Raw genomic sequence first — 14,853 nt, forward strand, 5'->3', positions numbered from 1 at the left:
GGGGGCCATCAGACATTTGTGCCCAGGTAATCCGGCCCTGCCCCCAACAAATCACACCTTCCCACCTCTGACAGCTTAAAAGAAGTCAAGAGGACTCCTTACTCACAGACCTATTCACAAACCTGCGGCATTTTGCCGTGTTTTGAAATCCTATGCAGCTACAGGAGCTTCCAATCGCGAGGAAGCAATTTTGCATTGTAGGCATAACTAACATGCAATAACGCCGCCAACAACAATCAAAACTAGGCTAATCATTGTCAACATGTAAATTAAATGTAACATTATTGTGAATCAAATTAAAATGCTCTCTTTTGCAAACATAGGCATAGTAACATAATCATTTAATAATGTTACAAAGATACTACATCAATCCGTATGTTTCATTAGGCTACTAGGCTATTTGTTTTGCCTTGATTCATTTAGGCTAGGCCTTTTTATTCAGGGGCCGTATTCACAAAGAATTTTAAGGCTAAAAGTAGCTCCTAACTGGCGAATTTAGGAGTAACTCCTAAAAATAATGGGCGTGTCACTCCTAACTTTAGGATTTTTTCACAAAAAGTAATTCACAAAGCATTTTAGACCTAAAAGTAGCACCTAAGTATGGGACAGCTTAAGTCGAGAGGACTCCTAACTCACTAAGACCTATTCATAAACAGCTTTTTTGTGGCATTTACGTTGCAATGTTTTGAAATGTGTAGCCTATGCGCAACAGGAGCTTCCAATCGCGAGGGAACAATTTTGCATTCATAAAAGGGATGCAATAATCGCCACCAACAACAACCAAAACTACTCATTGTTAACATGTAAATGAAATGTAACGTTTCATTGTGAATCAAATTAAAATGTTCTCCTCTTTGCAAACGTAGCTTAGGCATATGGTGACAGATTAATTTAATAATGTTGCAAAGGTAGGCTACTGCATCAATCCATAGGCCTATGTTTCATTAGGCTACTGGGCTATTTGTTTTGCCTTACTCTTTATTCATTTAGGCTAGGCCTTTTTATTCAGTTATTAATCATCTTCCGTCCTTCACACTACTTGTGTAGCGCACGCATTCTCCGTCCTGTCACCTGTCACTCATCATCGGAAGAGAGGTGTTTGGAATTCCCGCGTTACAATCATCAACCAATCAAGGTGGTCACTTCAGTCAAGCTCGTGCATGAGTAATGACGCCATCCATAGCCACGAAGACTCACTCCTAGTTTAGGAGTTGTCTGAAAGGCTTTGTGAATAACTTTTAAGAGAAAACTCCAAGCTAAAATCTTTAAGTGCGATTTAGGGTTAGCCTACTCCTAGTAGTAAGATTAAAGCCTTTGTGAATAGCCTATTCATCATCTTCCGTCCTTGTGTAGCGCACGCATTCTGAGACCTGTCACCTGTCACTCATCATCGTAAGGGAGGTGTTTGGAATCATGCCCACGTTACAATCATCAGCCAATCAAGGTGGTCACGCTTTTACACACCCATTTACCCAAATGAATGGTTGAATATTACTGATGATCATTGTTATTTAAGAACATGCAGTGTGCGTAGGGTACCAAAAACATCTTGCTCGTAAAAAAGCATCATAATGCACATTCTGGCGGGTCTGTTATTTACTGTAGGCTGCGCAAACCACAAGCCTTTATTTTGGGCAAGCCTGCATTCATTCAACCTTTATTTATTCTCGGAGGGCCATTGAGGGAAGCCCTCATTTTCAATGAAGCCGAGATTACAGAAGCGAAGCAAAGCGCTCCACAAACAAGACAACATCCGAGGCCTTCTGTTGAAGAATTTTATATAAAGCCTGCGCTAACAGTAATCCTCCTGCCCCTGATAGGCCTACCACAGCAGTGGATAGTGTGGAATGTTCAAGTAATAACACAATCCAATGTGTGTCTCAATTGTCCCCCGCTGACCACCTCACACATTTCTCTAGATTTTGCAACGAACTTACATGACACAATGCCATAAAATATGCCAGTTTTAGGACACAGAATAATGTTTGTAATGATACCAGGTAGGCCAGGTATTGTCGAAGGTACATGGTGAAGTGAAATTCTTACTTTGGAAAACAAACATTTGCCGATATCATCGCCCATCATCAGAATATTGCAACAGATTCTGTGTTCTGGACTGCAGGTAACTTGTTAAGCCAGTGGTTCTCAAACTTTTATTTCATTCCCAACTTTGATCAATGGGCATGACTGATGATAGTGGAGATAACGTGTTATCCCGAGGCTTTTGCAAGTCAGCATCTTCGACGGTAGTCTATTAAAAATATACATTTTCGATGTCCCAAACGGAGAGCCATACTTTATTGTTTTTAACGATCTCTATGCTACTCACAAAAATGTAGGCATGGGGACATGATGAAGTAGGCTATCCAACTGTCGTGTGTTAAATTATTTTGATTACGAGCCAGTGGTTTTTGAAACATTATGCGTGACTCGGACTTCTAACTAAATGCAACAGGCTCATATCGTCCTCGCATTCGCAAAATGAGGACCAGTGTTTTGTCAAATTGCAAATAGCTATTCGTTTTAACAATTTCTTTATGATAGTATGAAGTGCTTTTTGTATAGGCTACTATCTTAATCTTGGAATATGGGGAGGGAAGTGGCGCGTCTGCAGTCAGCCAAATATGAATGTAATTCTGCGGCATAAAGCAGATGTATTTGTTTATTGTAAAGAAAAAGAAAAATGACATGTCAAGCAGTCAATTGACTACATTGCAGTCAAGAAGTAGGCCAAATTAAGACACTGTTTTGATTCGCGTAGTTGCGTTACCCCCAACACTGACAATAACATAGACAGCAAATTAAGACATTTTTTCGTTTTGTGGAGCGGCACCGGTAGGCTATCAAAAGCAGATTTCGATTTTCGCTACCACCGTGTAGTCAAGTCTTAAGTCATACCCAAGTAGCCTTAATCGAGGTAATGTTTAATTATGATTTATTTTGTTATTGAATTCGTAGGCTGGGATTCCTCTCGGTAACAATTACGTTTAAAGGTAGCCTAGCCTCCTGCTTTTTCAGAAGGGGCGAGAGTCAGGCTACTGACAGAGCGATGTACAGTGGCAGAGCGACGCACAGTGGCTGAAAGTGGTACTAAAGCTTCACGCAGCTTCACGCCTCGTAATGCGCGACTGAAGTGGCCATTTGAAAATGATGCCCACTGTACAAACAGTCTGCACAACACCGGTAATAAGGTTTCTAAAACATTCCAAGGAAACCAAAGTTTCCAGTTTCAGCGCATGTTGTAAAGCATTCCATTTTTGGCAGCATAAAATTCAAAAGCTGTTTTTTTCCTAATTCCGTTCTAACATGAGGGACAGTCAAGGTTAGGACATTTTGTGAAAGAGTGCGCAGATTGCAAGATCTAACGGAAACCAAACTAGTCAAATATTGAGGTAACATACCAAGTAAAGCTTTATAAATAAAAATCATGCAATGTTGCAACGCATTATCTATCCAAATGCCCAGATATGTATAATTTAAAACTCTTTCAATATGAGTTCAGTTAAGGTTAAAATAGCGTTATCAGGTGGAGGAGGAGACGACAACCTTGAAAATAACATATACTTTGTCTTTTTAGGATTTAGTAATAGTTTCAGGTCAATAAGCGCAAGTTCAATAACATTAAAATCAGATTGCAGGTCTGTCAAAGCTAGATCAACAGAAGGGGCAATTGAATAGATGATAGTGTCGTCAGCGAATACATGAATTTTACTTTCAACAATCCCAGAGCTAAAATCATTAATAAAAAGAGAAAATAAAATAGGACCTAAAATAGAACCCTTTGGCACACCTTTAGTAATACTCAGGAAATGTGATTGATGACCATCCACAACCACAGCTTGAACTCTAGCTGTCAGATGGTCCTTGAACCAATTACATGACCGAGCATCAAAACCTATAATTTTAAGGTGTTTTAAAAGTAACCTATGGTCCACAGTATCAAAGGCTTTCGATAGATCAATAAAAAGAGCAGCACAGACCATCTTGTTATCTAAGGCATGAACAATGCCATTTACAACTTTAGCGATAGCTGATACAGCGCTGTGTCCCAATCTGTAACCTGACTGATAAGTATTTAAAATATTAAATGTAGATAAAAACTATTTTATCTGTTTGTTCACCAGCTGCTCTAAGTTTTGAGATAGGATGGTAATTATTCAAGTCTTCTGCAGAACCTCCTTTGTGCAAAGGAAGAACGAAAGCTGTTTTCCACACCGTAGGGATACTATTAATCACTAAAGTGAGATTGATATGCGTCAGTGTTTCACAAATAATAGGGGCAGCTAAAAGTAATAATTTTGGATCCAGTTTATCAGCACCTGTGGATTTCTTAGGATCTATAGCACACAGAGCCTCTAGGACTTCAGGACAAGAGAATGGTCTAAAGGAAAACCTATCAGGCCTAAAATTAATTTGGTCTAAAGGGCCGTTTCAATTTTTTAATTGAAATAAATTCTTCATATGATGAATGGAAACATTATGACACAATGTAAAAGCAAGTCACTCACACATCCAAATAGTCATCCACACACTTCAGTCCCTAACCCACACACGCCTCACATATGTACCTCATCCCTCACTCAATTAAAGTTGCTTCATTAGCATGACTAATCGGGATCTCAAAACAATTGTGATAATCATTTTGACAATAATCATGTAACCCTACTTTGTAAAGCAGGTAGGAGGAGAGGACACTTGCACCGATTTTGGCTACAGGCACGATGTACTTCTCAAAGACCCCTGGCCCGGCCTCCTTTTCCATCTCCATTTCCATATCCAGCTCCTTCTGTTTCTCCTTCTCCCTCTTGAGCTGCTCGATCTCCTGCTTCATGATCTCGGCCTTGTCCCTGAAGCCCTTCTCCATCATCTCCTGCTGCTCCTTCAGCTTGCTCTCCAGGGCGCGCTTCAGCTCCTCACGCTGGAGGCGTTTCTCTTCCTCCATCTTCTCCTCCATGCGTCTTATGCGCTCCTCCTGGCTGCGCCACTCATACTCTCGGACGCGCTGCAGGTCCTGTTGATGCTGCGCTGCCACCATGGCCTGCTGCTTCTGTACCACCTCACACTCACGGGCCTCTAGAGGGGAGACAGATTAATGGTGGTCAGGTTTGAGGACAGAAAGGTTTGGGGCTTTGGTGCATCCATCTGCATCATAATTTATTCATACCATGGTTGGTAGTTTGTTTATTGGTATAGTCAATTGAGAATATTGGTGGTGTATGCCTACATGCTGCAAACAGCCTACAGTATTAACCCTCTAGGCGCCACGGTCGAGTTTACTCGACAAGATGCGGTACTGAATAAAACGGCTGATTGAGTCAAATAGGGTGTTATATTTCGTTCGACCTCCACTCCACTAGATGGCAGACACGTCATACGTCATCCCCGAGTCCAAAAAAGGTCATGCTTTAAACAAAACTTTCGAGCTACAGCGCATGGAATCAGTGTGTGCAATACCGGAGCTGGTGTGTGTGTGAGCCACTTTATCAGAGCGATATTGTCAACGTCAGCGAGTATTTGCATTAGATTATCGTCTAATGGCATCAAAAAAGTTTACCCGAAATGAAGTGTTGGGTCTTCTATTCACGGACCCTGATTCTGATATCTGCCTTCAGAAAATGACAGTGATTCGTTTAGTGAGGCTTCAGATGCGTCCCTGCCTTGCAATGATGCAGCTGGACAAAGTGAGAGTTTAGGTTACACCAAGCACAAACGTTGAATCGTTTGCCCAATGTCAGTGGTGGGAATAATGTTTCACGGGGTTGTAGTGTTCATCGGGAAGTTAGCAGGGTGTTAGTGGTGTGGCGAACGAGGCTGGATGTAATGTCCATGTAGCGCTAGCTTCTGTCTTCTGACCGTGTGCCTCTCCGCAATCGCGGCGACAGTAACGTGGTGGAGCCTTTGTCTAATGCCACTGGGTATGTTAGACGAGGTCGAAGTGCTCATAGGAACCTGCATGAAGCTGGCCCCCCATGTTATTCAAAAATGATTAAAAACACTGCTATTCGTTTGTGCTACGTTTGTGCTGTAAAAATTATCGTTTGTGCTGTTAACTCATTGAATGCCGCGCTGTTTTCGGAAGCTTTGGCCCAGAGTGCCAGCAATCTTGATCATTGTTGACGATATTTGTAGAGCCATAGCGTATTCTATGTTATAGCTATGGACACATACTATGGCTTTTTTGAAAGGTGAGACTTTCAGTGGGTACAAACCGTTTATTTCTACATGCCTCTGTTCCTCAGAAATCCCAAGCTAAACAGTGGCTAGTTTTCAGCAAAATCGCATAGAAATGGAGATGTAGCGTCTTTGATGAAATATGAAGTGTTGCCTGTAAAGTTTCCAGGAAGTGACCTAGGGAGACCTGGCGAGACTGCCACCTAGTAATAAACCCATGAAAATGGCCTGGTTTTGACCTGACGTGCATGTGTCACTGATTCAACCCAAAGCGGCAACCATCAAAAGCAGAGTTTTAAGATTAAATGTCCAGATTGTGCGTTTCCATGAGTTTTCGATCGTCATATATTTCATTTCCATTCATCACAGAGTTCCCAAAATCACATATAAGGTGTGTTAGAGTGTCTAGTTTCGTAATAAAAAAAAAAAGCTAAAGACATAATATTACGTTTTTGGCACTCAACGCATGGCACTCAATGAGTTAAGGGTTTTAAGTAATTAAACTTTACATTTTCTGGCCAGTGACGTCACTCAGCCCCCCAATACAAATTTCCCCAAAATAGTGTCAATCGTTTGTGCTACGTTTGTGCTCATTTGTGCCGTTAAAAGTAACATTTGTGCTACTATGTTTTTTAAGATATTCCACGTTATTTGTTACACGTGTGACATCATCCAGCCCCCCCATCAATGTCCAAATCTTTCCAAAATGGTCTCAATCGTTTGTGATAGGTTTGTGCTGATTTGTGCCGTCAAAAGAAACATTTGTGCTACTATGATTTCTAAGTTATTATGGTATATTTATTACTCACATGACGTCAGCAGCCCCCCATCAATGTCCAAAACTCACCAAAATGGTCTCAATCGTTTGTGCTGATTTGTGCCGTTAAAAATAACATTTGTGTAGCTATGTTTTTTAAGTTATCACGCTTTTACAGGTGTGACGTCATCCAGCCCCTTATCAGTGTCCAAATCTCTAGTTGCGATCACCTTGGCTACGTGCGTGCTGATTTTGGCCATTTAAAGAAATGTTTGTGTACTATGCAAAAGTTGCCCAGCATCAATGTCCAATCGTAGTCCTAATCGTTTGTGCTGATTGTGCTGTTAAAAAAAGAAACAAAGCTATATCTTGCTGACCTTAACCGAGAAAAGAAAAGAAGATGTGCTACTATTTACGTGGCTGTTTGTGCTGCCAAGGGTTCTATAGTAGCCTATACCAGTTGCTTGTGCATAACGTCAGAATTACTGCAACCACTACTAGAATAAACCTGCTGGCCATTAGTCGGCAGCTGTGGAGAAACACTCCATTCTCCGGCCAGTAGCGTCTGCAGGTGTGCACAGCAGTGTGCGTAGGCCTACTATTAGGCAACTACGGAGTGGGCTACGAGAGACTTACGAGAGATCATTTCCCCTGTGTGTGCAGTCACTCCAAGTTGGCCTACCATAACTCATCACTGCACTGTAGCCCATATTCTCTAAGATAAACAAATGTATTCTTCAATAATTGTATGCATCAGAATTACAGTGGATTGTGCACACAAGCAGCACTTAGGCTTTGTTGCTGACCCAAGTCTCCAAGGCCACCGTGGATATATGAAACTTTGCAGCAAAAACAGAAAGGAAGGAGGCAGCAAAGCTAGAAGTTATTTCAGATGGACAAGAAGGTAGGCTAAATTGGTATGTTTGTCAAAATAATGTTTAAACATTAAAGTCATACGACAATATACTAAAACTAAAGGTACATTTGTAGCCTTTTTAGCACTTTATAAAGTTGACTAAATTACTAGGCTACTCTTTAGCTATAAACCTAAGAAACAGCTTCCCTGCACTTGTGTTTTCTGCTCAGATCAGGAGAAACATTTGGTAGGCTACAGTTTGGGACGATTTGGCCAGTGTATGTGAGACTGATGTCATGCGCATAGCAGATGGAACTTGGTAATGTAAAAATATAGTTACAGAAAACAGCACAAACGATCATTTTTAAAGGGGTGGTTCAGGATTTTGGACATAGGACCTCATTTCCAAGTAAGCAAGTGTGATATTTATCAGTGGAGACCGTTTTCATCCAGTCCTTCTAATTGCAGAGTTCGCAGGTGCTAGGCTAGCGCAAGTCAACGGTATGTACATACTTTGGAGTGGGTAAGACTGTCTTTAGTGGCAGGCTAGCACATACCGTTGACTTGCGCTAGCCTAGCACCTGTGAACTCTGCAATTAGAAGGACTGGATGAAACGTGTTGAAAACGGTCTCCACTGATAAATATCACACTTGCTTACTTGGAAATGAGGTCTTATGTCCAAAATCCTGAACCACCCCTTTAAGGCACAAACCGGCACAAACGTAGCACAAACAAACAGCAGTGTTTTTAATCATTTTTGAATAACATGAGGGGCCAGCTTCACGCAGGTCTCATAGGACAGGGGGGAACGTAGAGGCAGTGTGGGGAGTCGCAATGAGAATGACAGTAGACATCTCTTTTAAGATATATCCTTTTGAAATGAAGATGTCAAAATCGAACGTTTCGGAAAAAAAACACTGGCGCCTAAAGGGTTAAGACATGTAAGAAGTAAGCTTACTTATTCGCTGGGCAATGTACAAACTGATGAGTTACATTAGCCTTACTAGCTACGATAACCGTTAGCTAGGATAACTAATAAGTATGGCAGCTAAAGTTATTGTTTCATGTTCTGATATGATATTCTTAACATTTTGACTATGTTATAACTCATTTGTTTTGTGTTTGTGACGGACTGTGCTTAGGTTGATGGTGGTTGGTTAGGGTTTTTAGGGTTATGGTTCAGTCCACATCAACGGGGCGGACCAACCTAGACCATGCCTAGGTGGGTTAAGAGTAGTTGGATATTTTATTGTGGTAATATGGTGGCAACATGGGGCGTAAGCTAAGGTAAGCTAACTGGCTTTTGTGTTTGTGATGGACTGTACCTAGGTTGATGGTGGTTGGCTAGGGTTTTTATGGTTATGGTTCAGTCCGCATCAAAGGGACGGACCAACCTAGCCAACCTAGACCATGCCTAGGTTGGTTAAGGGTATTTGGATGTTTGTTGTGGTAATATGGTGGCAACATGGGGCGTAAGCTAACTGACTAATTTGTTTTGTGTTTTTGATGGGCTGTGCCTAGGTTGATGGTGGTTGGCTAGGGTTTTTATGGTTATGGTTCAGTCCACATCAACGGGATAAACCAACCTAGCCAACCAAGACCATGCCTTGGCTGGTTAAGAGTATTTTGGGTATTGGATATTTTAGTGTGGTAATATGGTGGCAGCATGGAGGGGAGTGTCTCCATGACGCTGGTTTCACTGTTAAGCCTTTATGAGGTGTCGTGGGTAGGGCTGGGCGATATGGCTGAAAACTTTATCACGATATAAGTATTTCATATCAGTCGATATCGATAATTATATTAAAATCTATTTCAGATAAGGACCAGAAGAAAAAAAAAAGTTCAATTTAAACACTTTTATTTTAAACTTAACCTTCCTCTGATTTTAATCACCTCAGTTATCAATCAAAGTAAACAGGGAAAATAAATAGCAACACAATTATGAAAAACACATAAATAAATAAATGTGCACATAAGTCTGAATGAAAAGCAGCACTGGTTGAAGCCTGGAAATATTGTAAACAAAGTAGCTTAATTTGCTAGTTTATCATAGTCTACTGGTTAGATTGTTCAGTTTCCCCACGTGTGTTTAACCCTCTAACCGCCCATGTCGCAATATTGCGACAAGCGTCATTACTGAATAAAACAGACGATAGACGCGAGTACAGTGTAAATCTCATTTGTACTTGACCTGGCAGACACCCAGAGTTTTCAGGAAGCATACGAAAAACATGCGAGAAACACACGAAGAAGACGTGCATTTCCTCCATAACGCGGAAGCGATGCGGGCCATAGTTTTGCACAAATTGAAGCAGAAATACACCAAATGTTGAAAAAAAAATTCACGGGTGATGAAGTCTTGGATCTGTTATTCACCTATTCTGATTCTGAAGGAGAATATCTGCCTTTTGGAGAATATGATCGATCGTCTATTGACTGATACTCACGGTGCGTCTGTGAATGGAGGTACGTCTTTGCGACAGTGTCCACTAAGCATACTATGCTTATTTCGACCGATTTCGACCCTCTGCCTAACATAGCTGGAGGTGCCAGTGGCAATAGTGATGATAGTGTCCGTAATGGACGTGGTATAGACAGCAGGGGTTGTAAAAATAGGGCTCTGAAGAACTACAAAGTCACCCGCGATATGGAACTGATTTGACCAGGCTACTTTATTGTATAGTAGCATAGGGTTTGTGATTATAGTAATAGTTTACTATTGTTGGTTTACATGTGACTGTATTCCTGTTCATTTGTTATGTCGGTGAAATGACAAAAAAAGAAAGAAAAACTGCTCAAATATGTTCAACATCTAGTATTTACTGAAATGTGCATAATTCACGGTGGTTACCATCCAGTGACGTCATAATATGCAAATTAGATGAGTAAATTTACCCCCTTCATAAACTTCTGTTCATACTAAATGATTTTCACATTTACAATAGGACGTTATCTCTGACCACTTGCAAGCCATGGCCTTTTGACATTTTTATGTACAAATCCAATTTATTATTTTTAAACCCTGGCGGCTAAAGGGTTAAGTTTCAAATGAATACTTTTCCTCCTTGGGACAGGCCCGTATGAGTCTTGGAAAATACTTTTCCATTTGCATCGGGATTGAGATGATTAGAACTTAGCAGTCAATTTGAATGCAACAGTTTTGAACAAATTCGTGCAGCGTGCTAATGATGCTAACCAGATTTAATAGCAATTTAGCCAGCCATCTTGCACGATTGTGAATGTTTGGATTACATGTGCATGCTGAGGAGGGATGCGCCTGTTGAGAGGGAGAGAGAGAGAGAAAGAGAGAGAGAGAGAGAGAGAGAGAGAGAGAGAGAGAGAGAGAGAGAGAGAGTGCACGGGGCAAGGACTCATTAAGAGTCTGTGTTGAGGTAGGCCTACTTCTATCCCTACTCTGGTAGAGTTGCACATACTAGCTACAATGCAAGATATATTTAGCCTATTTATTTATGGACAACGTAAGGCGGGAAGTGTGTGTTTCTTTTAATTATCGAATGTTCTATTGAACAATTTTTTTTTGATATCGATCACATGTCTATTGCGATACATATCGCTATCGGTTTATCACCCAGCCCTAGTCGTGGGCCTAACTTAACGAAACATTGGTAGATAGATAGATAGATACTTTATTGATCCCCAGGGGAAATTCAAGGAAATTGGTGAATGAGGGTGCCCACTTGATAACCCCAATGACATGCCGCATACTATATACTGCTGTTGGATGGACCATTTGTCTTGTGTTTGTGACCATTTGTTGGCAGATTTGTGGGTAGCGTGTTTTTTAAAGTTAATTTAAGTAGGGGCTTCTGAATGTGATTTTGGCACAATGGATTTTAACATATAATCCTGTGTATTAATGTAATATAAAAGCACGACAAATAAAGTAACCAAATCGCTTTGCAATATTTTAGGCCAGAAATACTTATGGGTGTTCATTTACAGCAGGGGTTGGCAACTTTGACATGATGTGCCAATTCAATATTTTGTAGTTAATTTCAGTGTTTCCCCTACAATGTATTCAGTGCCGCTCCTGGAATTCAAGCGCCGCTGCAAAATAATTGCCTAATTTAAAAAAAAAAAAACACGCAAGTGAACTTCAGGAACAGCTGCCAGTCGTTCAGGTTTGATTTGTGTTTATGTTTAAGTGTTATTTTGTGCCAAAAAACGTAGCCTACATTATGTTAACCAAGGAACCAAATTAAAGACGCCAGCGAGGTAGCTCACCCCTACCTTCAGAAGCCCATTCCCAGATAAATTCCACGCATTGTTTCGTTTTTGTTTGTTATACAGTCAATGCTTTCAAGCCCTGTGTTGCTAACATACCTAGGCTGTGAAACTAAGATCTAGCCTATTGGTGGGTTTAATTGAATTTGAGCAATAGGATACGCAACCATTTACATCTGGAGATAGTTTGTAATTCCTGTAGAGCTCACCAAAATTATAGAAATGATACAAGACACTTATCTCCTATAATCCAAGATAGATTTTCTTCGAGTTTTTGAGCATTTATTTTACCAAATGACATGGAAAACATAATTAATTTCATCCACATATTCTTATGCAACATGCACAACAACGCTACTAAGCTTAAAACCGTGAGAATCAAGCAAGCCTCACGGGCCGTCACGGCCTTAAAGTGACAGGCACTCAATTCGACTTGCACAGCACCAATGCAGTGTAATGCCATGAAAGAGAAGTCTATATAGTTTATACAGTGCTGTGCAAAAGTTAAGACACCCATGCTGAAATTGACTAAAGGGAGGAATAAATAAACATCTTTTGCTTTTTGTCTTAATGCCTTAATTTAAAAAAATAGGAAAAATCAAACCTTTAAGGACATCAATTATTTTTGAATGTATCATGTATCGTAAATAAATAAATGTTATTATATAAATGTCTTAACCTATGCACAGCACTGTATATTCTAAATAGTAATAGTTTGTACAGTGGCCTGTGATTAAGCTTTATTTTTTTTTAATTAATTGTCAATAATAATTTTCTGTTTTGTGTGTTGTGCCATTTCATTTTCTAATAATAATGTAAGTAATAATTACTAATAATGTAAATGAAAAAGGCGAAAGAAAAGCATGAATAATCCTGTTCAAGTACTGCAATAAGCATGCTTTGCAAATGCTTGTGTTGATGGTTATGTCATAATTTGTTACTCAATCTGTCAATTGATCCTACGATCAACAGCACCGCTGCTGGAAAAAATTCTAGGGGAAACACTGAATTCAATTACACTGCATGGTGTTGTTAACTAAGTGTGATTAGACACTACATATTTCAAAACAGATGGATATTTATTGTATTATATTGTATTGGGCAAATGTAAAACAGCATTGCAAGACTTGTTTTATGCCATTAACCTCACACATATACCCCCTCCCCAACATCCCATTGAATAACAACATTGCAAGCAGCTTCTTCCAATTCACAAAACAATGATCAAATCTTTTCTGTAGCTTTCAGTAGGCCTAAAATAATAAAAGTGCAGTAACAATAAAAAAATGTAATGATAAAAGTGCAATAGAACTAGGCTACAGAGTTCATACGTAGCCTGCACACATTGGCTTAACAATAAGCTGCAAACATGTAGCTTGCTTGTAGCCTAGGCCCTGTCACAAAATAAATGTCTTGCCTACCAGTCAATGAGATCCCTGCTTAACCTTTCTTTTTAGTAAACTATGTGCGCACAAACAATGTTCTCAATGCTCAAGTTCATGTGTAGAGACACTAATGATAGGCTACTTCGATCAAAGCTTCATGTTGTGTCGAGCCTTCTTAGTGTTTTAAAAATAGCGGTTTTGATGCGATCATGTATCAAAATAGTAGGCTAGTGCCCCTAGGATTCCCAAAAGGCCATTTAACCCAAAAACAACAACGCGGACAAGCTTTAAAGTGGCACTAAGGATAATTATGCTTTTAAAAGATAGTTTGACTCGGGTACATTCACAAAAACACCCTAGGATGTATTTTTGGTTTTGCATTAAGTGGGAAAGTGATATGAGTAGGACTGTTGGACCGTGCAACAGCCAAGAAGATGTCTGAACATTTTTAATGTGTTCAAAAAGAAGAGTTGCGCATCATCCTCAGTGTGCCACTGGAAATTTATCTGCGTGCCAGTTGTGGCACGTGTGCCTAAGGTTGCTGACCCCTGCCCTAATCCATAATATTAGGGTCATGGACTCCCGAGTGTGTTGGTCTAATATTTTGTCTCCTGGGTGATGTTTAATGTTTGTCAACATCATTCACTGATAATGGTTTGTGAAAGTCTTGATATAAAGTGCTGTTAATAGCAGTGATTAATTCTCTCTTTTTTTTCTTTGATTGACAGGGCTGACCCCTAAAACGGACCGTGGAATCTGCCTAGCCTACCTAAATGGAACTTCTTACATGCTTTTAAACTAGGCTATCTGTTCAAAAATGAATTAAACTGTCAAATAAATAATTATGTCAATTATGTCAATTATGCAATCTCAATTTGGGTTTGGGTTTGGAAATCCAGACAACTGTGATAATTTTAAATATAGCCGCAAGCGGCAATGGCACTGACGTGCTCCGTTTGTGAAATGTACATATTTGATGTGTGTGCTATTTGCACATTTATTTGCTTGGCCAGGTGGGGGCGCAATGCAAGGCATTGCGTGTCATCATAATCATAATATATATTAACCTGAGAAATTTAAGACCATTCATTTTGAGTAAAGAACAATTCTGATACACTTTTTGGTTGGCCAGATGGTGGCGCTATGTTAGGCATGGAAATTACATATGTGAATATCATCAAAATAATGATATTTAATTAAAATGTTGTACACATTCCTTCTCTTGTCAATTGGTGACGCTATGCAAGGCATGTTAATAAGACATATGAATATCATCATCATGATATCTAAGTTTGTGTAAAATTTCAGATTAATCAAAGCATTGAACATTTTTGGCACATTTCCTGATTGGCCAGATGGTGGCGCTATGCTAGGCATGTGAATTCGACATGTGAATGTCATCACAATCATAATATCCAATATTTTGTAAAGTATCAGA

At 39.9% G+C, this 14,853-nt stretch overlaps 1 protein-coding gene across 1 annotated transcript in view; it reads right to left on the reverse strand.

Moving 5' to 3' along the window:
- Nucleotides 1-4,576: 4,576 nt before the first annotated feature.
- Nucleotides 4,577-14,853, reverse strand: part of LOC143122480 (guanylate-binding protein 3-like) — a 103,643-nt gene continuing 93,366 nt past the window's right edge. Inside the window, exon 10 of the mRNA XM_076283272.1 lies at nucleotides 4,577-5,073. Coding sequence (XP_076139387.1) covers nucleotides 4,577-5,073 — 497 coding nt within the window. The remainder of the gene's footprint in view (nucleotides 5,074-14,853) is intronic.

This window comes from Alosa pseudoharengus, unplaced genomic scaffold (assembly GCF_046254945.1).
Source record: "Alosa pseudoharengus isolate Yale_2024_CS ecotype anadromous, Long Island Sound unplaced genomic scaffold, YU_APseudo_1.1 YU_APseudo_1.1_scf_1, whole genome shotgun sequence".
NCBI classification, from domain to species: Eukaryota; Metazoa; Chordata; class Actinopteri; order Clupeiformes; family Clupeidae; genus Alosa; species Alosa pseudoharengus.